Source organism: Nicotiana tabacum, chromosome 19, assembly GCF_000715075.1.
Source record: "Nicotiana tabacum cultivar K326 chromosome 19, ASM71507v2, whole genome shotgun sequence".
Lineage (NCBI taxonomy): Eukaryota > Viridiplantae > Streptophyta > Magnoliopsida > Solanales > Solanaceae > Nicotiana > Nicotiana tabacum.
The window spans coordinates 47,308,886-47,335,428 of NC_134098.1; the positions used below are offsets into that span (position 1 = coordinate 47,308,886).

Sequence of the window (26,543 nt, forward strand, 5' to 3'; positions counted from 1 at the left end):
TAAAAAGAAACGAAGGAAGTATTATTCCTTGCACAATCATGTTTGTGTTATAATCTCACGTTTCAACATAATTGATGCGTACACCAAAAAATGGATGTTATCTTTTGGAGTTAAACTCACAACATAAGTCGAAGATTGTCTCATTATATCAATAACACGATATGTTAAATTAAAATATAAAGGATAATACAAAAAAAATCAGGTACTAACGGTTATAGTAGACGAATTCCACATGGAACAAGTAATAATATCTATTCATAGGGTTTCATTAAACTCTAGAAGGTTAGAACACGTCTTGCACTAAAAAACTAAGACCTCCGACTTAAAAAGGGATGTCTGCTTTCTAGTTATTGGTGCTTGTAATTTTTAAAAAATTGAAGGCAAGCTTTAGATTTCAAGAACCCCCAGTTGGCGCCAATGTACCTGCCTCGGGAAATACATAAACACTTTTTCGGCTTTTATTTAAGAATTAGCGAACTAATTTTATTTTAAATATTTAAATTAAAAATTTTAATTTTAAAATAATTTAGAATATTTATAATCCAAAAAATTAAATCAACAAACTAAAATTTAGGATATATTGACTAATTTTTAAATATTTGTGATTTCAACACCTCCACCATCACGCTAATAAAGGCAATGGGGCCTTGTCTTTCAAGTTCCAATCATACTACCACCAGTATTCTGAATATTTTATTGTAAGATCCCATAAGGTTTTAGTATTTTACTACTATCTGTCTATTTTTTTTCTTTTCAAATAATCAACTGAAAAATAAAGAAGATCAAAATTGGACAAAAAGAGCAAAAAGAATTACCAGTATACCCTTTTACATTTCTACTACATGTCCTCAGAGGACTTGTCTTCAAACATTCAATAGAGGGAAAGTAAAGTAAGCTAGCATTTAGATGTCGATTTGGTTGAAATTCGGAATAATGAGTTTTTGAAGATGAGATGAAAAATTATTTTTGAAAGTCGAAATTATGTTTGAACCTGCATTTTACTTGAAAATAATTTAAAGTTTTGTTAATAGAAAACTTCAAAAACTAATCTAGAGTTATTTTTGTGATTTGAAGATATTATTTTCAAAATCTGCTAAAAGATAGTTAAAATATATAAACAAATAGATATTTGAAAATAAAATTTGAAAAAAAGCCTCCAAAATTTATGGCCAAATGAGAGCTAAGTTAAGTCTTTATATACCGACAATCTGTCGACTTTTTACATTATTTTAGGTTATTAAATAAGTCACTATTTATAATAAAGAGTATTGTAGATAATTTGAAAGTAAATCCGTTACAATATAACACTAGTACACCAATTACTCGTCGCCACTGTTTTGGTTCGAATCATATATTGTTTTTCTATATAAACTTCAATCACTTAATCATAATTAAACAATATGTAATATCACTTTAATTTGAAATTTTTCCATCACTTAATTATATTTTCTAATAAAAGCTTTTTCACACTTAAATGTAAAAATAATCGCTTGGATCGTTCTAGATATTTTTATTTTCAGCAATCATCGTAGATTCACGAGTAAAGAATATGAGACAACACAGGTTGTGGTAGAGTGATAAATACTTATTTATCCTTAATCATATATTTCGGGTTCGAGCTATGGGCATAGAGTTTCCTTATTAAAGAGCACTCTACCCCGATATAGAACTTTTTAGCGTGATTTCGGGATTTAATCAGGCCCCAATGCGGGTACCGGTATCGGGTGAAAAAAAAAAAGAAAAAAAGAAAGAGTAAAGAAGATGGGTCTATACTCTACAGTTTAAATTGGAGCAGAATAGCTGATAGGTCCTTATGGCTGACAGACACTCTGACGTCAAACCATAACAGTCCACGTAAGACAAAGAAACGCGCCAAAAGAAATATTTATATATACTCATTTTAAACTTAATTAATGGACCAGTAAAAGCACTTTTAAGGTTAATTAACAATGGCTAATAGTAGTCCAACACCATATGTGTAGAAATTGAATTGTATATACAAACAAACAGTCAGTCCCCTTCGCCTATTTCTGTAAAATACAATGTCTCTCTCTCCGTTGCTTCAGATTTGGAACTTCGGGCGTAGGCCGCTCTCTCTCACACTTTCCTAATTTTTCTCATTTGATCTGTTAAATTCATTTATCCAATTGATTAAACCCTTAATTCATTCCCCGAACCTTCCAAATTCATGCGTTTCAGTGAGCTATGGGCTTCAGCTACACGAGTGAAGAAGAGTGATTATACAAGTATGTATCTACTTTTTTTTTTTTTAATTTCTAGGTTTTGATAATTCGATTGTTGAATTTTAACTCTGATGCTCGGGTATCTGATTAGTAACAGTTTCTATACCCTAACTTTGATCGCGTCGCATAATTAGATTATAGTTTTTTGTTTTTTTAAGCTTTTCTGATTGGTCTGTTAGTTTATGTTTTATCTCTTAATTTTGATTTTCTATTGATTCGTTACTGGAAATATAATTTTCAGATTGATTGTTTGATGATCGGGATGAGAGATATTGAAGGAAAAAGCAAATTTGTCTGATTTGTTTTACTGTTTATTTTTTTCAGTTTTAAAGCGGAGTGGTTGCTGGGCAGCTCAAGGATTGCTATTTTCGTGTGCATATATTGTAGTGAAGAAGTTAATAAAATCTAATTAGTTTTCTGTAGAGAGTGTAAAGCATTTTTGCCTGTTTCATGTTCCGGGGACTTCTGATGCTAAATTCATCCAAGGATTTAGCTGAAACTATGATCACCAGGGTGGCCGGCCCTTCTGGTCAATGGATCCAGCAAGAATCATCTCAGCCGCTTATCTTGAGTGATGGCATATCTTTACACAATAATGTAAATAACCATATACCTGTACAGACTAGTGAGGTATTTTCTATGGAATTTCTTCAGGATCCTTCTTCCAGAATAGTTCCTACTGTGTCTGGCTTTACTGAGAAGCATGATAAGAGAGCTGGACCTCAAAGTAAGCTAAGCCAACATCCGGGTTATGAGGAGCTCACAGGACTACTTGGGTTGACAAGAATAGATTCTGAATGTGCTTCTGACATAACTGAATTTGCTTCTGCAAGAGGGTCTATCACAGAAATCGAAAATGGGGGTTTTGTGGAGAATGAGCATACATATAATCAGAAAGTTAGCTCTTGTGGGCATGTTGCTGGGGGAGCTACTACAGAGTTATGCCATGATCAAGCTACTTCAGGGCCAACTGCTCCACCCTCATCTAAATCTGAATCTTCACAGTCACTAAAATCTTCTGGATTAGGAACTTCAGATTGTTCCCAGACAGGAAAAATAAAATTCCTATGCAGTTTTGGTGGTAGAATATTGCCTCGACCCAGTGATGGAAAACTCAGATACGTTGGTGGAGATACACGTATCATTTCCATACGGAAGAATATTTCATGGGAAGAACTTATGAAGAAAACATTGGCCATCTGTAATCAGCCTCACACTTTCAAATACCAGCTTCCAGGAGAGGATCTTGACGCCCTTATATCCGTCTCTTCTGATGAAGATCTTCAAAATATGATAGAGGAATATTATGGCCTCGAGAAGCTCGGGGGCTCCCAAAGGCTTCGAATATTTTTGGTTCCTTTGACTGAATCTGATAACTCATGCCCTGTAGATGCTGCTGTTGTTCAACCAAGTGATCCCGATTATCAATATGTTGCTGCTGTTAATGGCATTGTTCGGACTTCCGCTCAGGAGAATTATCATGAGCAGTGTGTGGGCCATGAAGTCAGCAAGGTGATACCTAAAGTAGACCATGGTAATGGTCTTTATGTCCCACCTCCTGCTCAATTGATTGGTGAATCTCAGAATCAGGTTAGGTTTCCCAATCAATCTACTCCTTTTTCTCCTGTGCTTGTTCAACAGGGAGATTACAAGAACGACCCAGGGAACACATACAAGAACAAGTCGCCACATGGTAGTATTGAATGTCCGGTGTCGTTTAGCAGCACCCAATCATTACCTGAAAACCCGAGTGGATGCATTAATGTTGGTTATTATGCCCCACAGGTAAACCTGATGAATTTGCAGAGTCCTAACAAAAAAGATGATGTTGCCCTGCCAAGCCAATCTAGTGAATTGATTTCACATCACCATGGTCCCAACAGAGACTTTGTTGCTCCAACAATGGAACAATGTGATGCAAGCTTTCAACAGTACTCTTCTGAAAGAACAGAACCCAAGGAAAGGGCAGTTCTCTCTGAAAAGCCGAATGATGAAATGGATCTATTACTGGGATACACTTCAACTGTTACTCAAAATGGAATTCCGCATGCCTTTTCGGATTCAAAACTTCAGGAACATGGAAAAAGATCAGCTTACTGCTCACAAGAGGGAATAAGCTCATTTTCCTCTTTGAACTTTGCACCAGCTCAGTTATCTTCATATGGAGTGTCTGCTGCTCAGCAAGAGAACCTAGGGTCTCTGCATCAGAATACATACCCAGTCAGTTCTCTGCCTCATATTAGGGTATTGAATGGGGAATTAACTGTGGCCAATGGCATGGCGCAAGAGTTGCTTTTCGACTCAAATTCAGTGAGTAGATGTGGACCCGTGCAAAGAAATGTTAATGGTACTGACAGTAGACGCAACCCATCTGAAGCAGATTTGGAAAATTACCATCCCGTTTTGAAAAACTATATGGACAAAAATACAATTTGTGAAATGGTGAATGCATGTGATGTCAATAACGCACTTTTATGTCATGATGTTAAATCACCTGATAACAAGTCATCCAGAACAGCTGTGGTTTCGAGGAAAAAAATGCCTGACGTAAACTCTGTTATGCTGTCTAATAATGGAGGTGATATACCGGGTGAAGAATCACAAAATTTTGACATGAATTTCCTTGCATCAGCATCTTTAATAAGTACAATAAATGAGCGGTCCCAAAGAAATCAATTTGAGAATGCCTCAGCAGGGATAGAAAAGGATGAACCTGAGAACAATATATCCCGGGTCAAGAGCTCTGAAGTTGCTGGGAGGATTTCAAATTCTGAGACGCAGTCTCATGGTGCAGAAACTCTGACTGATCTACTGCCTGAGTTGTCTGATGGCCAAAATTCCTATCATTCCCCCATGCCAGCAGTTGTTGCATGTCCTCAAGATATTTTTGCCAAAGAACCCTTGCTAATATTCTCCGAGGAATTGTCATCATCATCAGTTGGTGGTGATGGAGACCAGTTGATGTCCTCGCATTACTCAGCTTTCAGGCAAAACCCAACCAAGGATGTTGTTTTTATGAGAGAACTTTCTTTAATTGATGAAGAATTTACCAGTTACAGTGATCAAAGAGTTGTGACTTCTGGCATTGGTGAATTTTCTAGTGAAAAGCAAAAGATAGAAGATGCCCAAGTTAGGAAGAGTATCAAAGAAAGTCAGCAGGATCCGAAGGCAAATGGAAGAGATATTAGATCACCCAGCGGTGACTTATATACTGCAAATCTCCTAGGGTTGGACACCATTGGTGGTGCAGTCATATCTTTCAGTGCAACAGACGGGGTGGCATTTCCCCATGACTTGGGGTTGGAGGTGAAATTCTATTTCATTTTGATGGGTTAGTTTATGATTTAGTTTATAAATGCTCTCACTTATGCTCATAAAGTTTTACATTGATGACCTGGCTTGGCGCAGGATGCCAACCCCAGTGATAGAGATAAGGATAATTTAATCACTGATGCTATGATGGTTGAACTGGAAGCTGATTTGTATGGTTTGCAGGTAAAGGATCATTTCCTTTCGTATTTTAAACCTTGTGGGAATTGCTCATGATAACAGCTTCATTTCTCCCCTTTTCAACTATGACGGCTTACGCTCTAATCTTGCGTAAGAGTCTGAAAGACTCAAAGGGCATTGCCCTCTTACGGCCATAGTACCAGAGGCAGACTTATAATATATACAAAGGAGTGGGATAAACTGTACAAGGCTTTGTCCTTCACTACATACTCCCCCTCCTGCAATACCTTTATCCTTTTATCATGGGTTGTTTTATGAATAATATCTTTGATTTATTGTCATCCTGAAAGATTTTGCGGTTCAGTCCTTAGCTGTGATAATGGTCTGCTATTTCTACTGTTGGAGTGCCCCTCAGAGGTTATGGAATGATTTTATTGCTTATCAACTATGTTCCTCTACTGCTTGCTGATATTGAATTTAGAATTAGGTAAATCCAACAATCTACTACAGTAAGTTGTTCTCTCAAATAGGCGGCACTAGCTATTACGAGTTGTATTAAAGGAGCTTCTAGTCAATCATGAGGCTGCTACAACATCTGGTATACAGAAATATGGATTGTACAACTATTAATATCGATCTTTCAATTTGATATAGAATAACAAAGCTGATGAGGTTAGACATTGTCAAAAGTAAAGTTTTGATTGAGTGGCTGATAATACTTGGATTCCCTGTTAATAAATATTCATATATTTCTCAAAAAACTACTCATTGAATACTCTACATGTACTAGATTGGCTGCAAGTAATTGTCCTTCAAAAGTATAACTCTACCCGCAAAGTCTCCAAATATGTTATCTACTCAGCGGAAGATCCATTCCTGCACTGATGCTTGATCTCCGTTCAGATATGTGGTGAAATGCGGAATTGAAGCACAAATGTATATCAACCGGTGTTACGTGGTGCATTGCTTCAATTTGTGGAATGGGAAGAAATCCAATGTGCTCAATAATATCTAAACCTAAAAAAAAGCTTGTTGGGTTCTGACTTGTGTATATCATATCATAACACTAACGAAAATATCTTAATTCTGTCAAAAGAACGAAGTAACAACAACAACAACAATAACAACCCAGTATAATCCCACAAGTGGGGTCTGGGGAGGGTAGTGTGTGCACAGACCTTACCCCTACCCTGGGGGTAGAGAGGCAGAGAGGCTGTTTCGGAAAGACCCTCGGCACAAGGAGTAAAAGAATGAAGTAACCCTTCTTAAATTTGAAAAGTATGAGAAAGTATATATTTCTGGTGTATAATGAAACTATGTAATGATAAACATTCTTTTGTTTTACACATTAATTTGGTTGAGTCATGTCTAGACAGTTTATGACATGCATTATAATACAAAAAGGTAATAATTTGTTAACTAAATTAGCATACCAAAATTTCCAGCCTGTTGTGTTTCAGAACACCCTAGGTACACTAGTCCTTGGCAGACTATGCACTCCCTGGGTATAACAAAATAGGCAGTGATTTCGTTCACCAACCTTCTGCTTTGCCAATCTGCCCAAGTTGACAACTGATGTTAATAGTTAAACCACATAGTATATGTATCATGTATGCTTTGCCATTAACTTATTCTGTGTTGGTTATCAGTTGCCATTGTCTTGACTAGGTTTGATCTTTGGCTATGTATCAGTTGTCACTACGTTGCCAAGTTTAATCTGTTGATTTCAGCTGCTTATTCATCCTTTTTTTTAAGCACATCTACTCTGTCTGTCTACCCAGCCTTTCCTCTGTGCATAGTGGTGGCAAAATGAAAAAAAAATAGTTATCCATCCATATTATCCACTAAAAAATGGGTTGGGTGATGAACGTTTTAAAAATGGGTCAAATATGGATAAGAACCATATTATCCACTTTAAATATGGATAACCAATGGGTTTAACTTTTACATTTGCAAAGGCTCTAAGTTGGGGGTTCCTCAAGTTTGGGAGGCTAGGAGTTCTCCCAAAAGTGATCATATTCAGGAAGCCATGGATAATATCGGTTAACCCATTTTCTATCCGTATTAAATATGGGTCGGGTCAGATAATTTATCTATTTTTTGCATTATCCATTTTCTACCCGTCTACATCCGCCCCGCCCCGCCCCGTTTGCCACCCCTATCTGTGCGTGTATTATTTCTATTGTTGAGGCTTTTCGATGCTTCAAAAGTTCTGCTTTTTGCTGAGTGACATAGGCTGAAGGTTATCTCTTGGAGAATCTTCCCTGAGAAATTAGTTCGTAACTAGTTCATGTTTTACCCTTCTTTTCTGCTTTTACGAAAGAATGCAAACTTATATCTCTTTTCTTAGAGTTTAAATACGTTTGCTTTCTTTAAGAGTTCATTAATTCATACTTAAGCAGTAAGCTACAGCTGTTGTTAGTCTGCAGATCATAAAAAATGCTGACCTAGAAGAATTGAGGGAGTTGGGCTCTGGGACATATGGTACTGTTTACCATGGAAAATGGAGAGGAACAGATGTTGCTATAAAGAGACTCAAGAAAGCATGTTTTTCTGGGAGATCATCACAGGAAGAAAGGCTGGTTGGTTTACTGTAACATATTTTCCAAGCATATAATTTTTTCCTAGATTAGCAGCAGCGTTTATGACCCTTATTGTGAAACTCACAATAGAATTGTCTTTTTTCCAGATCAAGGACTTCTGGAGAGAGGCACAGATCCTTTCAAACCTTCATCATCCTAATGTGGTTGCATTTTATGGAGTAGTACCTGATGGGTCAGGGGGAACTTTGGCAACCGTGACTGAATTCATGGCTAATGGATCACTTAGAAATGTTCTTATTAAAAAGGACAGGTGAAGTTGCTTTCTATCTGTCTATTAGTTCTACGTGTTCCCTCTAATTCATAACTTAATATCATCTGCTGAAGTCCTTGTGTAGGTCACTTGATAGTTACAAGAAACTTCTAATTGCCATGGATGCTGCTTTTGGGATGGAGTATTTGCACTCAAAAAATATCGTCCACTTTGATCTAAAATGTGACAATTTGTTAGTCAGTCTGAGGGATCCACAGCGACCCATATGCAAGGTATCTTCAACCATTGCGTCAGGAAAACATGCACTTCTGAGTATACAAGAATAATCCATAATGAATCATGAGAGTGCATCTTCTGACATAGAAGCATGAGTTCCAATGATTTAGCTTTTGTTGATGTTGGAATATTATTGGACTGACTTCTGGTCAGATAACCTTTCTGTTTCCAGAAGCACATTACTTTTATCTAGCGAGCCAAAAGTTTTTAGCCAATTTGAATGAATGATGAAAGATATTGGAACAGAGTGTACTGCCACGCCAAATAAGGTTTCTATGGTAAAATTTAAGACCATTAAAGACTGCTTATAATGAAACAAAGATTACCACACCACCACGTAGGAGAGCTACTATATGAGAACAATGCATTCTTGCATGCTTATTTTGTAGGGCGAATCCTGCTAGCTCTACTGATAAATTTTCATAGGCTAATTTAAGCCAATCTGAATTTAAGTAAAGAAGCTTATGTTGCCACAATGAGTTATTTGTAAGATAACTAATGCAGGTTGGAGATTTTGGACTGTCAAGAATTAAACGCAATACTCTCGTATCTGGAGGTGTACGAGGTACTCTTCCCTGGATGGCACCTGAACTGTTAAATGGTAGCAGTAACCGAGTATCTGAGAAGGTTAGACTAATTACTGTAATTTACTACTATCATATGAAGTAAGCCGTGAAAGTATGTCATAAAGCAATAAACTGGATGGTTTGGTTTCCGACAGGTTGATGTTTTTTCATTTGGCATAGCAATGTGGGAGATCTTGACTGGGGAAGAACCCTACGCAAACATGCATTGTGGGGCAATCATTGGTAAGGCTCTGGTTACCTGTTAAACCGAGTGAATATTTTCTGCTTTGTAACTGTGACGGGAGTTGTATATAAGGTATATGGAAACAAGTGGTTTATACTTGCATGACCAATTCTGTACTTACATCCTGTTGAGGTCCATAAACAATTCAAAAGGGGATGATTTCATATTAAAAAACCAGACTGTTGTGGCATTAAATTTTTCTGTGCTATAAATCAGCGACTTGACCACTTCTCAGCTAAATTATATTTTAGATTATACCTTTTTTAAAAATAAATCATATAATTCAATGATTTTTAACATTTGTTTCCCTTCAGTCTTGTTTCTAATACTCTTGCTCTAGCCTGTTTAATTGTTGCTACTGCGAATATGCTTGAGAATTCGCCATTCTTCCTTTTATACATGTGAAACTCGGAAACATGAGGCAAAGGCCAAAGCGTCTGGCCAAGTTAAAGCTTAGTCTTCCAAAATTTTGACAAATTGACTTTATGTCCTTATTTTTGCAAGTGTTAATCCTTCTAAATGATTTCTATATCTGATGTTGCCAAAATTTACTCATGCATCCGAACAACTATTTTTGTCCAGTAATCCAATATAGCTCCGCAAGTTCACGGTCTTTCCTCAATGCTGAATTCCAGTCAAAATCATTAATCTTGCTCTCTGGGAGCTCCAGAAACATAGTAGTTGAAGAAATTTAACCACTTGACTGCAACATTTTAAGGTGTTTATGAGATTGTGATGTATTCAGTCTGAGGGAAAATAGGACTGCTAGTACACCTATTTCGTTTTGGTTCGATCATATTAATGCTCAAAAATGATGACTGTGTAGGCCACCAATTCTAACCTAATTGGGCCAGAAGCTATAAAAAGAGCGGTTAAGCTACGTGCTATTTTCAATAAGTTTTCTTTGTTAATTAAGAGTTTCCCTTTCCTTTTGAGGCAGTGGAAAGAAAAGAAGTGCATCTTTTTGATTTCCCAACCCTTTTCAATTTGGCCTTGTTTGATTTGTTGATAATGGTTGTAGGGGGGATTTTGAAGAATACTCTTCGGCCTCCAATGCCAGAGCGGTGTGATCCCGAGTGGAGGAAATTGATGGAACAGTGCTGGTCTGCTGACCCTGAAGCTCGGCCATCATTCACGGAGATTAGAAACAGGTTGAGGTCTATGGCTGCTGCACTCCAGGCAAAGGGGAATAGCAATTCAGCCGGACGTGCCAACGCAAACACCCCTGTGTAAGTCATAAGGATAACGCACCTGCTTTTGTACTTTCGGTCAACTTGGTGGAAGCATTGGGAAATGGATGGTTTTCTTTATTTTGCTAATAGAGCAACCTGGCTTTCTCTCTTTCTTTGCTCTTAAGTGATTATAATTTTGTATCATTTTATTCATTCTTTGCAATGGAACGCTTCTAGTCATAGAATTAGGCGTAAACTGTGATAGTGTGATGAAGTTACTGAGCTTGCTTTTTCTTCTTCTTGGAAATCAGGTGTATATAGACGTTTGCTCAAGGAAAAAATTGTGTCTTTTTGTTCCTGCCACAGACTTGGAATCTTCTATATATGAGTCGGTCGTACAGTTTAATTACCACTTCACTTATATAGCCGGGAAAACTTTTAGATGAATATCAACAAATCTATTAATGCATAGATATAACTGATTCCTGAAAGTAAAACTTGCGCGTTTGTATTGCGCGCTAACAAATTTTAGTGTTATTAAATGTTTTTGCTGAAACGCCTAAAAATGAAACCCCTTCAAAAAAAGAAGAATAAAGAAGAAAAGAAAAACTGATATGGTATCAAAGGAAGAGGGAAGTATTTTCGGGCTATATGATAACTACCGTGGAGGAACTGAGGAAGACAAAGCTTTCAAATAATCAGAGGCACTGGGAAATTGCTTTCCCTTAATGGGATTACCTAAATAACCTTTTTTGGGGGGGTGAAATCGGGCCCCTTGTACATTTATGAAAACTTCACCACTCCTCCGGAAATGGTTACTGGTCTACGCTTCAACAAAATAAAATACAATTCACCCTGTTAGATAAAAATGCAGTTATAATCTGTCATTCCACATTTGCACTTTTTGTTCTCTGTTAGCCAATTTTGGTATTTATTTAACCTTTAATTTGTAGAAGTTACTGGTAGATTTACTCCATTCTCAATAGGTCTAGAGCACACTAAAAAGAAATGCTAGACATGTATCTATTTATCATTTATTCATGGTTAAGTAATAGGGATTTTCATTTTAATTTTTACTAATATAATTAAGTTGTTTAATTTGATATAAGCATTCGATGTAAATAAGTAGTTATCAAACGGGTACCTTCACCTTTTCGTTAATGCTACGGTGCATGTCCTTTTCTTGAGGGGTACGTCCCTTCTCAAGACGAGACGGTAGTAGATTCACGTATTTTTCTTTAAAGGTACGAAACCTCAAAGATAAATATGTCCCTTTTGAAAGAAGCATGCCCCCATAGGTTTGGAGGGGTTTATAATGAGGGAATGCCATAGCCTTTCAATGGCAGAATAGTTCGGGGCACCCCGAATTTGACAACTTTTGTTTAGTTCCCCTTTAAACTTCACGTGATCTTTAATATCATTATGAACTTGGTAATTTTATTGCCTCGACTCCAATCCATGAGAGTGTGATACATGCGCTGCCACATAGATTTTTTTGTCCATGTGGCATTTTTCACAATAATATATATATTTTTATCTTTTTAAATCCAACAACTATTTAAATTACTTTTTTCGTGCCACAATCTATATAAAATAAACTTGAAACAACATTATTTTGACATAATTTTTTATTTGGCGAAAGATAATGATATTTTAATCAAGTTACTTTTACACATTTATCATAAAAAGAAGGAATACACAGTTAGAACATATTATCATTGCATCTAAAAAATAAAAATAAAAACGTTGTTGGAACTCCATATATTGGCTAAAAAATTTTTTTAGCTAAGAATATTAAAATTCCGAACAAATATTTGCAAATTTGACTCGAAAAAAATGCATGGTTTAAATAAATAGTCATTGCATGAAAATAAAAATAAAAATACATAGTACTTTTTTCTTTTTGTAGAAAATACCATTTGAATTTTATTACTTTGGCTACATGTTTTTTTTTAATTGGCTAGATAAATGGAGTTTCAACTAACTTTTGTGGATTTGGACCGGAAAAATAGATAAGAAATACATCGTTCAAACATATATTCATTGTATTTTTAAAAAAAGTACAATTGGAAAAAAGAATATACAATGTATATTAAGAAAAAACAACGAGAACTACAATTGGAACAAAAAAATCATTATATTTGATTATGTGACAATTAATATTTGAAAATATACCCCATTTGGAAGCTAATTTTTCTATTTTTCTTCTCTTCCAAGAGCCTAGAAGAGTGTATTCACGCTCTTGCCACATCAGGATCTAGGAGGGTCAAGACTATCAAATTTTCAAGTTCAAAGGGTATTAAAGACCATATAAATTTTAAGGGAGAACTAAATAAAAGTTGCCAAGTCTAAGGGGATCCCGAATATTTCTGCCGCCTTTCAATTGCATTTATATATGTATTTTTTTAATGGATCAGTTTACATCGATATTAAGAGAAGAAAAATTGAAAATTAAAAGTTTTATATGTAATGAGAGGACACATAGTCTTACACATTGACAGTTTATTGTATTGATATTTTCTTCATGAAAGAATAGTGAAAATTTTTATGGAAAAGAGTGGAATTGGATATCAACTAATTTCTTATGAATTATAAAATACAGTGCAAAACAATATGATTCGTCTTTCTATCGTACGAGTCATATAGAGGTAAATTAAAACGACAGAGAAAAAAAGAATATAAATTCTGTACATTGACGCTGCAATCTTTTTTTATAAATAATTGCTTATAAAGTAATTAGATAAGGATTTCTATTATAGTATAAGCTTGAACGGATAACTTGGTAAAAATGGTAAATAATCTGTTATCAAATGTTAAATTACATAGTCCCATTTGTTTGTAAGGTATGAATCCGAATGATTCCTACCTTAGACTATTAAGTGCATTTTCTTAAATGATTAAACCAATTAATAAATCTGAATGTAATCTAATATTATTAAGAGGCTATATAGTTACATACTTTTTGAGAGGATGATTCAAACCACCACCATAAACTACTACTATACAATTATAATTGTCGGCCACCAACACCATAATTATTACAACGACCAGCAACTGCCACGACAATCGCTATTATCTACCACCTTCACCATGACAACTAGTATTATCGTCGCTGCCAACCACCTGCATCACCACAACTATTACTATTGTCAATCACCACCACCATCACACCCACTAATAGCCACCACTACGATACAATTATAATTATTAGCCACCAACACCATCATTATTACCGACAATGACCAGCAACTGCCACGACAACCATTATTATCTACCACCTTCACCATAACAACTAGTGCTATCGTCGCTGCCAACCACCCGCATCACCACAACTATTACTATTGTCAATCACCACCACCATCACACCCACTACTAGCCACCACTACTATACAATTATAATTGTTAGCCACCAACACCATCATTATTACCGACAACGACCAGCAACTGCCACGACAACCACTACTATCTACCACCTTTACCATGACAAATAGTGCTATCGTCGCTGCCAACCACCTGCATCACCACAACTATTACTATTGTCAATCACCACCACCATCACACCCACTACTAGCCACCACTACTATACAATTATAATTGTTAGCCACCAACATCATTATTATTACCGACAACGACCAGCAACTGCCACGACAACTACTACTATCTACCACCTTTACCATGACAAATAGTGCTATCGTCGCTGCCAACCACCTGCATCACCACAACTATTACTATTGTCAATCACCACCACCATCACACCCACTACTAGCCACCACTACTATACAATTATAATTGTTAGCCACCAACATCATTATTATTACCGACAACGACCAACAACTGCCACGACAACCACTACTATCTACCACCTTCACCATGACAACTAGTGCTATCGTCGCTGCCAACCACCTACATCACCACAACTATTACTATTGTTAATCACCACCACCATCACACCCACTACTAGCCACCGCTACTATACAATTATAATTGTTAGCCACCAACACCATCATTATTACCGACAACGACTAGCAACTGCCACGACAATCGCTATTATCTACCACCTTCACCATGACAACTAGTATTATCGTCGCTGCCAACCACCTGCATCACCACAACTATTACTATTGTCAATCACCACCACCATCACACCCACTAATAGCCACAACTACTATTATCAACTATCACCATCGTCGCTAATATTTACAACATCACGACTATCACTATTATCAACCATCACCGCCAATCACGCCCACTATAATAGCTATCCCTACGGTTAACCACCACCACCATCACTAACATAGGCGTATCTATAGGTATGGATATGTGTTCACTTGAATCCATGCCCCTTCCTAGTTGACGTATAATTATGCTATATTTTTTCAAAGTTACTTAAATATATATGTGTTCACCCAATCTCAAAGAATCCTATGATGCAATAATATTGGGTTCACCTTTACAAATGAAGTTAACACTTCAAATCATATTATCTATCTTGTTGTTTTTTCCTTTCTTTCTTTTTTATAAAGTTGAGCTCTGAGGTTTAAATCTCATGTCTGCCGTGTTTTTTTTTCCTTTCTTTTTCTAGAATTTGGTCCACCCGTGGGGATGAACATGTCTTGTGTTCCTCCTTTTACATTTTAATTAAGTATTTTTTTCCTTTTTGTTTCTTTCTTTGTTTTTGGTTTATTCATTCAAAATTCTCAAGTCTGAATACTCAAATCCTTATTCTTCTTCTGTCATATCATTAAATTTTATGTTTTTAAAAAAGGGCACATCGGCATATTAAATTTAGCAATAGCGAAGAATGTAGTTGTGGATTTAGTTAATCTCAATATTTTTCACATAGTATAGATACATATGTGAAAAGTTACAAAAATTGAAAAAAATAAATAAATTAAATCTATAATTTTAAAAGAGTAATTCATGAAGAAAACCTAATGGTTGAACTCGTCAAATATTAATTCCGTATCCACCTCGTTATAATATGCATACATCCTCTTAAAATTATGGATACGCCTCTTATCACTAATACCCTAGTCAACCACCACCAACATATCCATCATCACAACTAACACATACAACTCCTATATCGTCAATCAATCACTGCTAATATTTATCGATATAATCTTTAAATTAATATTTTATTTACATTGACGAGAAAAGAAGAATTTAATTGGGATCCATCGGCATATTATTTTATTTAATTGGGAATTAATTGTCAAATATTAATTCCGGATCCACCTCGTTAAATGTATATTCAAATCAAATATTTAATCTTAAAAAATAAATACCCCCAATAGAGAAAAGAAAAAAGTTTACGCCATTAGTATATATAACTTAAAAGAAAAATATTGCAGGAACCATTTACATACTTCTTCGGAGTTCCTGCAATTGTTGGCATCCAATTAATGTGTACATATAGACTGGAGTCAACGCTAAAAAGAATCTAGTAGGAACTAGATGATGCCAAGCCCGTGCTGAGCACAGGCCCAACGTTGTACTTATGAAGTAGCAGCTTACAAATAAATTTAAATTACTGCAAATTAAGCTAACTCAAATGGACCTACCAGAGCTTAGCGCTCTCCTTTTTTATTTTATTATTTTATCAAAGTAGAACATTTTCAAGTTTGTAATTAAGTTTAAAGACTCTTGGATAGAGATAGTACACTTTTATTTTACAAGATGAAGTTTAGTAGATTTGGTGCCTATAATCTGAGCATTGGAGTTAGCACAATAAATAATATCGTATCCAAGTTATCAGTTCGCATAAACAATGATCTTTAGAAAATAAAACTACTTTCAGATGCCTTTTCACTTTCTAGGCTCTAGCGGACCAAGGTCATCCCTACAACCATCATTGATCGGGTATGACAGATTTTGAGACCAATATAATATCAAGATAGTCTAATTTTCCCTTTAGCTCGATTTTGTATGGAGCTAACTCATCTCGAGCATCCAACAAAGATATATGCGCTCCATTCTGCGAACATGGAAGTTTTAAATTATTAGCCAATAGATCATTACAATAATGCGTTAAAACTTTCATCATACAAAGAAACATCCTACTTATGCTGCTTGATAATTGAGCTTCTCCACTAAGTACACAAACGAAAGAACTACAACAAATTCAGTGTAATCCCACAAGTGGGGGTCTGGAGAGGGTAGTGTGTACACTGACCTTACCCCTACCTTTACGAAGGCAGAAAGGTTTCTTCTGGTAGACCCTCGACTCATGAAAGATTTAAAAAAAGGGGCAACAACACAAGCAAACCAATCGAAAAATACAAATGAAGCATTGATGTAAATTCACGAGGCCCCTCTTATGGCCTACTGACCAAATCTAGTAGAATTTAGCTAATATTAACATCGAAAGTAGAAAAAGAATAATAGTCAACATTAATTTAAATCAAGATAAAAACAATGATGTTTCATTTTCTATATTTCAGATAGGGGATTTTACTTGTAACAACATCAATTAAAGTACTTACCTTTTTGATATATTCACATTAGTTATAATTACAACAATTGATACCTAATTTAAAACTTGATGATGATAATGATTTACATTTTGAGCTTGTAAAATTTTTGAGTGGCTCCAACAACAAATTCAAAGTATTTGGTTTCTTTTCTCGAATGAAGCGCATGAATTTGGAGAATCTATTTTATTTTAATTCTTGAAGCCTGTTGTATAACAACCTTTAATCCCTTGGATGTCTTAGACATGCATAGTAAAAGGAGGAGCAGGGTAGTTTTGCAAGAAGTAGCATAAACTATTACCTCATCTTGAGTTTCATAAACCTATCAACTTTTCCTAATCCCCCTCCACATACCTAATATTCTAGAATTTGTTAAGGTTCTTGTTTCAACTTTTATTCATGACAATATGACACTTTTGTGATAATACCTCAACATATAATTAAACATACATGATTCAGAATTACAAGCTTTTTCACTTCAATCTTTTTCTTAATCGGCTATTTTTCCCGCCAACTTAATGGAACTTCTAAAGCTTCAACCTAGTAAAAATCCAATACAACAGAATAAACTTCTAAAAATTAAAGAAAAAGTCACCATAAATTTTCAGTTGAACATAAGAGCCACCAAATCCAAGCAAGCTCTTATTTTATTTTATAAGCACAGAACTTTTAGCTCTACGTGTGTTTTTTTTTTTCGTCAACAAGTGAGATTCTAGATATCAGAATACGAAAAGTCATAATAAAATGAAATAAAAAAAACACAAAATAGTTGAAAAGGAATTAAAAAGCTAAATATAAATACCTTATTAGATAGGATAATCTTTAAAATACACATAAAAATGACTACCAACATAATAAAATGATCTTTTAGGAGTAAATTACTGTAGAAATACTCCATAAAAAAAGTTTAACTCTTTCCGGGTATCACTCTTCTACGACATTAAATAAGATTGAGGGAAATCTCAAAATACAATAAGATGAACATATGACCTACTTTTGAGAATATAACATAATGCATCTGACACTACAGAGACAAAAACATTGCAGCTACAAGCTAGTAGCCATTCCTTGAAGAACTTGAGAAGAGAACCTTCAGAATAGAGGTCGGAGTATACCCATATTTAATATGGAATTAACTGAGAAGTTTCTTCTAAGAAAATATTTTCTAAAGGAATTTGTCCAATAGAGTTATGAGAAATCAAATATAACATACATTCAATTACTCAATAATAGATTTTCTAACATGGAACGGTAACAGCCTAAAAAAAGGAGGATTCATTTCCAGTTAATCACGAAATCACAAATTTAGTAAGTCATGTTTAAAGATAGGTCAAACTATAAGAAGTCATATGTAAGATCTTAAATTTATCAGAGAGTATAGTCGAAAGAAAGGAAAAAAAGGCTTAACCAACTCTTAACCGGAAGCTATAAAAGGCCTTTCAAAACATAACAGAAATGGAACGTCATTGTCACTTGAACATGTAAGCATTTCCAGTCAAATTTACTTTACAATAATTTCATTTTCTATTCAAATTCTCTTCGATGAAAGGCAATAAAAAAGTTATTGCTATTAATTGTAGGCTAACCTATCCTCTTTGAATAAAAGAAAAATCATTCATATCCAAGTTGTGGCGAAAGAAATAACGTAGTAATTTTATGGAGCATCAAATTGTTGCCATTTGCATTCCAGTACTAATATACTACTATTGTAACATCTGAGTTAACAAAACTCCGTTTCAGTTAGCGAAAATTTTTATTCATGAACGAAAAACATAAACATAGGCTTAGATAATTTTTCAAACTAAGGATTAAAGGAGGAAAATAACAAATTCAAGCTTAACAAATAGATGAAGCATCCAAACAAATAAGATCTTGTCCAGTAAGTGTTAATGCCAGTAAATAGACTTCAAAAGGGAGAAAACACTCTCCTTAATTTTGATTATACAGCGAATAACACAAAATCCTAAACCTGAAAGCCTTGTTTCAAGAAACTACCTGAAACGATAGATTTTGCTAGCCTGATTATATGAAATACTGATGTGTATTTGACATACTTTCCCTACTCTGGTGAATGGTGATCTTCCCCTGCCATTACATATAGCAGAAAGGAAAAAGGTTTAAAACAAAGAGGTGTTAGAGGAAAACTCAAAATTAGCTAATTCCAGATAGAGGAGAGGATTTTAGCGTATATAATATGAAAAAATCTAACTAAATATGCTATCTATTTTTCACACATCTGAAAGAGTATTCTCTGTGAAAGTGTGAAGATGGAGAATATTTTTTTTTTTTACGGAAGGAGGAGAACAGGAGTAAAAGCGATGGAAGGGTCGATGTTTCTAGACTGAGGTTTTTGTGCGTTGTGGGCTGTGGGAAAGAAAATATATAATGTCTGAAATGACGGGTTTGCCCTTGGTCGACCATGATGGCTTTTCTATATAATAGAAAATCTTTTAACAACCAAAGTGGAGCAAAAACTTAACAACCAACTAAAAATAAATACAGTCAAGAACTAATTAATGACTAACAGGAAAGGAAGAAATAGTAAATAAATTGTTTACTCGAGCATCAACTGTGTGTAATATGGTCTGTAACAATATGGTCAAGTGGGAAATTATAATGTTTGGTTTTGGCAATTTACTAACTACTCTAATAAGTATTTTGGCAATTTCCTCGCCTCTATTTTGTTTGACACTATTTTTTTATTAATCGATTTAAAAAATTAACACATTTTATAGTTTTTAATAAGAAACTTTTATATTGACATAAATATTATATTATGTTTAAGACCATAAATTTTAAATATTTATAATTACACAAAAATTATATACTTAACATGTTTAAAGTTACAAATTTTAAAATTATTCATTTTTTCCTTAAATTTTATAGCCAAATAAATTTAAAAAAATGTTTTTCTTTGAACTTTCCGTGGCATTTCTTGTTATTGAATACATCTGAAAAACGTTGAAAGAAGTATGTGAAAGCAGCTATTCTTTTCTTTGAACTTTCTGTTCACATGTGCATTATACTACCACCAATTACCCCACATATTCCACTAAATTTCGTGCAGGTCTATTTCTTGGTCCTCTTTAACTAATAATTTGGTAGTAGTACTACTATATACTATATATGATGGGAGTAATCCACTAGCAATAACACCCCATTTCCATCTCTGTGTAAAGGAAGAAGAAGAAGAAAGAAAAATGGAAAAAGCTATTGAAAGGCAGAGAGTTCTATTGGAGCACCTTCAGCCCATTCGTTCTTCTTCTCATCACACTCATGATCAGTCTTCTTCTCTCACTGTAAGTTTTTTTTTTCTTTCTCATTTCTATAATTCCTAAAGAATTGTTATTGGACTGAGATGGATTTAAATAGAGTGACACGGATGGTGAAGATTCATATAGTTAATCTCAACTTGACTGAGATTGAGACTTAGTTGTTCTTGTCGTTAATTTCTATAATTCTTGTTTTTTCTTTCAACAAATGGGAAAAATAAAGAATAAAGAACTTTGAAAATATGAATTGTCTTTTTTGGTGGTTTTGTTCATGGTAAGATGCAGAAGAGCTACCAACAAGGGTTGTTGTGGTGAGGTAAGTATTACTTCATTTTAGTCTCGGGTTCGAGCCCGACAGAGGCGGCTCAATGGTGCTGGAGGCCTAAAGACAAACCATAGGCCTTAACCTTATTTAATAGCTTTAGATATTTTTGTTTAAAGTTTATATTTTTTACTTTTTGAGATGCAATTTAATCTTGATGATATAACCAACCCATTTAATCTTTGTTGAAACATTACTAACTTTTGATAATATTTTCTTAAGTTTAATTTTTTTTTTTTCACTTGACCGTCAACATAACTCACTATATATCATTGCCTCCCAAAGTAACAATCACGTGGGAATTGTATTTACAAAGATGATAAACAAATCAACTATAATTTTTTACAATCTAATTAGCTTGAAGAGTACCTACAAAGACCTTGAAAGAAAATATCTTACAAAGTTAGAGTTGTAAATTAAATTTGTTCAAGTTGGAATGAGGAGATATAAGAAGAGTAGCTTTTGGGGCCTCTAATTTTGTGAGGCCTAAAGCGACCGCTTTAGTGGCCTGGGGGTTAAGCCGCTCGAGTTCATGAGTATGGAGTCGCCTTTGTTAGGAAGGAATTTACCCCCAATGTGTAGAACTTTTCGGTGCAACTCCAGATTTAGTTGATCCCCAATGTGGGTACCGGACACCGGGTAGGAAACCAAAAAAATAATGTAAAAGAGCTAACTTATTACGGGTTTTTTGTTTGATGAAATTCTTTTCTAGATAGTAGCTGATCCCTCGAAACCAAAAAAAGAAAGTATATGGAAAGAAAAAGAGAAAAAGGAAAAATTACGTTGTAAGCATTTTAATGACTATAGTACTTTTCCTGGGAGTCTACTATACCATATGATTGTTGTTGCAGTATCCATTGGAGGCACATATGAAGGAACACAACTTAATTTTTTTTAATAGCCAAATACTTGAATATATTTTTTGCTTTTTGAGTAGTGAGATTTGAACCCTCTTGGCTATGTTGATACCTTGTTGAGGCGTGTTACTATCTCATCTAAAAGATTAAACTGTTGACAACACACTGTTATTTATTTAATTATGTCTTCAATACAACGCGATTTTCAAAATTGTGAAAACCTTAAGAGTTAAAATTTGTGTAGTTGCCAAAATAGCTCAAAGAGCCTATGTTGACATAGACTTTACGGGCAAGCTAGTCCGGACACCACGGTTATCAAAAAGAAATTGAGAGACTTTAGCTTCACAGTGAGGCAACTAAAATGTGTTGATGATTATTCTTATTGTTTTTGTTTCTCTTCAATGTGGTCAATCTTTGTTTTTTTCTTTTCCTTTTGGACAGCCATCAATTTGTTTAGCTGGTGACAGTGCTGCATATCGAAGGACGGCTGCTTTTGATGATGATGTTGTCATTGTTGCGTAAGTTGTCTCACTTAATTAGATCATCAAGATTTCTTAAACTGTTTGACTTCCTCTATTAAAATGGTTGGTAATTTGATGTTTTGCAGAGCTTACCGTACTGCTATTTGTAAAGCGAAACGTGGAGGTTTTAAAGACACCCTAGCAGATGATTTACTTGCTCCAGTTCTGAAGGTATATTGTTTGTCTATATTTCAGCTTTCACACTCTTGAATGTTTGATTAACCTATGCTGGAATTGGGCATTTATATCCTAATCAATCAATAAAATGAAGGAAACAAAGAAGAAGAGACAATGTAATTATAAAAACAATACTTAGGTAGGGGATTTCTCCCCATCTACCTAAGTCTCCTATGGTGGACAGAGTTTACCTGATATCTATACTAGTGGGAGCTAATAGATACTAGGTGGAATAGTCGAGATACATGAAAGCTGGTCCTGACACCAATATTACTTGAAAGAAGAAAAGAAAAAGAAAAATGTAATTTTTGTGGAGGTCACACATTCTTTGTCCTCAGATTTTTATTTTCTCCATTGAGGTTTTTTATGAGTGCAAATATTGTACTGCAGGCAGTAGTAGAGAAAACCAACCTGAGTCCGAATGAGGTGGGAGATATTGTTGTTGGTACGGTTCTGGCACCAGGCTCTCTAAGAGCAATGGAGTGCCGGATGGCTGCATTTTATGCAGGTTTCCCAGGTATTTATTTTCTTCCCTTTCTTCTCTTTTGTATGAAGTTTTACAAGATTATCTATAAGGAAGAATACCAAGCAACATATGGTGTTTTTTGTTGTCATAATACTCATAACTAAGACTGGCGCATTTGGTTTAAATTAAATATGGGTTAATCGAAATGAATAGATCCCTTTTGATACAAAGTCTGACGTGCTCTAACCTTTTCAAAATATATAGCATCTAACTTGATCGTTTTTCGCAGAAACTGTGCCAATCAGAACTGTGAACAGGCAATGTTCTTCTGGCCTCCAGGCTGTTGCTGATGTAGCTGCATCAATAAAAGCAGGATTCTATGACATAGGTATACAAGTTCGTCAACATACATAGAGAAACACCACTTGCTACATTTGTGCTTTCCTTCTGAGCTCTAACAATTTTGTGCGTGCAGGCATTGGTGCTGGACTAGAGTTAATGACAGTTGACAATATTGGAAGAGTTCAACAAGTTAATCCGAAAGTATGCTCAAACTCAGATTTTGTGCATCATTGTACCTGAAACCTCTTTTCATAGTTTAGTGTTTTAATCTGGACTTATTTTTTAACAGGTAGATGCTTTTGCACAAGCCCGTGACTGCCTTCTTCCTATGGGCATTACTTCTGAGAATGTCGCACAACGATTTGGAGTGACACGGCTAGAACAAGACCAGGCTGCTGTAAGATTTTTGGGCTCTATTAAAATGTCTATTGCTATAGGAAGTGCAGCTAGAGTTCTGATCCCATCATTTTGCTGCTATAGGTTATTTCTCACCAGCGAGCTGCTGCAGCAACTGCATCTGGAAAGTTCAAAGATGAGATTATCCCAGTATTGACAAAGGTAGACATGCTGCTAAGAACGACCTTTTGTTCTGTGTGATCTAATAGACTTCTGACTTTTATGACTAATGTTTACGATGAAAGATCGTGGACCCACAAACTCGAAGGGAGAAGCCCGTTGTGATTTCTGTAGATGATGGCATTCGGCCAAACACAAATTTGACAAACCTGGCAAAGCTGAAACCTGCATTCAAAAGCGACGGAACCACAACTGCAGGTACTAGTTTATACTATCATAAACTGTTTGTTCTACTTAAAAAGGTTGAATCTAATGCTGTTTTCATGAACTTTTTAGGGACTGCTAGCCAGGTCAGTGATGGTGCGGCTGCAGTGCTTCTTATGAAGAGAAGTGTAGCTATGCAGAAGGGACTTCCAATTCTTGGCGTATTCAGGTCAGTGATATCCTTTTTCTATGAATGGGAGTTTTTACATGAAAGCTTAGAGTATATTCCTCAGAAAAGGTTATTTTGACTCGAGAGTATAACAAGCGAGGTTATGAGTTTCAGCTCTTAATTTTGGTTCCCATGAATCTTTCTTAGCCTGTGTAAAGTGTCTCTTGTGCAATGTCGCTTCTGTCATTTCTAAAACTCTTGGTTCTTCACTTTACCAGATTTACTCTTTCAAAAACGGAAACACCAAATTTTATGAGTATTTTATAATGATGTTCACTTTAGTACTCATCAGTTGCAGTTGCTAAGGCAGAGAACTGCATAGAGTCCAAGTGGATCTTTGTACTTTTATCATGTAGTTTCTTATGTTTCTTGAAAGGCACGAAAATACAGTTATTCTTGAATTAGAGACAATGTTTAAGTGAAATGTAAAGTGACGAACGTACTTCCTGGAAACTAGATTATTTGGTAAATAGCAATAAATGACAGAATTGCAGACTGAAAGTTGCCTTGGATTTAGCAACACATGTAAAGTGAATTTAGAGACAATGTTTAAGTGAATGGAAAGTATGCAAGTGAAGCTTGGATTTTGGATTTAGAATTTCTCTTGATAAACAAAGTTGCCTTTTTTAAAATTCGCCCATGTACTGCAGGAGTTATTCACTAGGATTATGTCAAATAACCAAACAGTCTAAGTTGTCTTTAACATACAACATTTCCAATGCGTGGTTTGTAAGTACAAATTGTAATTTTCTTCAAAATGCAGGAGCTTTGCTGCTGTTGGTGTGGATCCTGCTGTAATGGGAATTGGCCCAGCCGTTGCGATACCAGCTGCTGTTAAGTCTGCTGGTCTTGAGCTTGACAATATTGACCTGTTTGAAATAAACGAGGTAATATGTCGAATCAATGGGAACTGCTTCATGATCAAACTGTAAGACATTTTGTCTCAGCAATTATATGTTGCCTTGACAGGCATTTGCATCCCAGTTTGTGTATTGCCGCAAGAAACTCAATCTTGACTCTGAAAAGGTTAATGTGAATGGAGGGGCAATGGCTCTTGGGCATCCTCTGGGTGCTACAGGTAATTATTTGATAATATCATTTTACAGTTATATGGTATTTAACTTCATTTCTGCCATTGTGATATATAAGTACTCTATCAAATTTTAGATTTAGTATTTGAATCTTGGATGTTGACACATTAGACTTATATTTCATAGGTTGCTTAGTATATTTTAAGGAAAATATTGAAATTGTGGAAGCTAACAATAACGCCTGAAAACTTTTATATTCTTTCCTGGCCCATTTTTCTGATGAAACGTCCGATTGAATGTCATCACCTACTGTCATTCAATATGTGTTCCTAAGCAAACAAGTAAGTCATGTGAAAACATTAATAATTTGTAGAAGTGACATTTCTTGAATTGTCTTCTGAAAGAGAGGACACAGTTTTTATTACAGACGTCCGTCCTTCCTTTTTCAGGTGCACGTTGCGTGGCAACTCTGCTTCATGAGATGAAGCGTCGTGGCAAAGACTGCCGCTTTGGTGTGATTTCCATGTGCATAGGTGTGGCACTTTTTCTGAAAAATTATAAGTATGATGTTTAGATCCGTACAATCTTATATTTGTATGGTTATCATTATGTTGCAGGTTCTGGGATGGGGGCTGCTGCAGTGTTTGAAAGAGGGGATGCTGTAGACGACTTATGCAATGCTCGGGTCAACAATAACAACAATTTCTTGTCCAAGGATGCCAAATGAGCACGCGAATAATATCCAAAGTTTGGTTTTGTTTTTGAGATAAGAGAATGTGATGCAGTAATGTAATACGTAAAGAGTAAACACAGCTGGATTTTTTAAATTGAGATCAAAATGTATCATTTATTGGATTCATGAGATAATAAAACGAGAGGAAATGAACACATGGTAGTTTTCGAAGTCGTATGAACCAGTTTGGAGTTCAACTCGCAACAAACACCTCATGTATCTCCCTTTTGCGTCATGCACAAAGTAGTAGGAATCAAGTTTCATCTCTAAGAATTTATGAATTTACGCATATATTTTACATTAAGAATAATTATATGTTGGTCGCTATTGTTAAAAGATTGATCAAAATTAAAAGTCATCTACTAAGGCTTTAAAGTCAAATGGGTTTATATGACGTCTTCCTAAAGTATGAGGTCTTGTGTGTAGATATAATTTCTAATTTAATGATGGGCTAAATTAGAAATACATAAACTTGTAATGATCCGCAAATTAGATGTAGGGTTTTCTTTTCTGATATCCATGTCTTGGTTTGAAAGACAGATAACCACAAGTCTAAAGGTTTTTCGGTCGTTCTCATGGATATAAGTATGCTTTTGCATCTAGTTTTTGTTCTCGATGATTTGACATGATAGATC

At 35.2% G+C, this 26,543-nt stretch overlaps 2 protein-coding genes and 1 long non-coding RNA gene across 4 annotated transcripts; 2 read left to right on the forward strand and 1 right to left on the reverse strand.

Moving 5' to 3' along the window:
* The first annotated feature begins 2,012 nt into the window (after positions 1-2,012).
* On the forward strand, positions 2,013-11,130 carry LOC107770903 (RAF-like serine/threonine-protein kinase 20). 2 transcript variants are annotated; one of them, XM_016590231.2, is made up of 9 exons: positions 2,013-2,246; positions 2,568-5,549; positions 5,652-5,738; positions 8,123-8,275; positions 8,383-8,546; positions 8,632-8,779; positions 9,288-9,410; positions 9,505-9,592; positions 10,615-11,130. In XM_016590231.2, exons 2-9 carry the CDS (start codon positions 2,694-2,696, stop codon positions 10,824-10,826), a joined length of 3,831 nt encoding a protein of 1,276 aa, XP_016445717.1. In that variant the 5' UTR covers positions 2,013-2,246; positions 2,568-2,693; the 3' UTR covers positions 10,827-11,130. The 2 variants fall into 2 exon arrangements, 1 of the variants encoding a protein (XP_016445717.1); XR_012702669.1 differs by having other exon boundaries at positions 2,023-2,246; positions 8,621-8,779.
* Positions 11,131-16,487: 5,357 nt separating this feature from the next.
* Positions 16,488-19,569, reverse strand: LOC107770904 (uncharacterized). The gene is made up of 2 exons (XR_001644708.2): positions 19,234-19,569; positions 16,488-16,742 (listed from the first exon to the last, which is right to left on the reverse strand). It is a non-coding gene; the product is annotated as an uncharacterized LOC107770904 (long non-coding RNA).
* Positions 19,570-20,236: 667 nt separating this feature from the next.
* Positions 20,237-26,079, forward strand: LOC107770901 (3-ketoacyl CoA thiolase 1, peroxisomal). The gene is made up of 14 exons (XM_016590230.2): positions 20,237-20,537; positions 22,131-22,207; positions 22,297-22,381; positions 22,778-22,904; positions 23,143-23,241; positions 23,329-23,396; positions 23,485-23,592; positions 23,676-23,753; positions 23,837-23,969; positions 24,048-24,144; positions 24,908-25,031; positions 25,114-25,222; positions 25,625-25,708; positions 25,793-26,079. The coding sequence occupies exons 1-14, from the start codon at positions 20,439-20,441 to the stop codon at positions 25,900-25,902; spliced, it is 1,398 nt and encodes a 465-aa protein (XP_016445716.1). The 5' UTR covers positions 20,237-20,438; the 3' UTR covers positions 25,903-26,079.
* Positions 26,080-26,543: the final 464 nt, after the last annotated feature.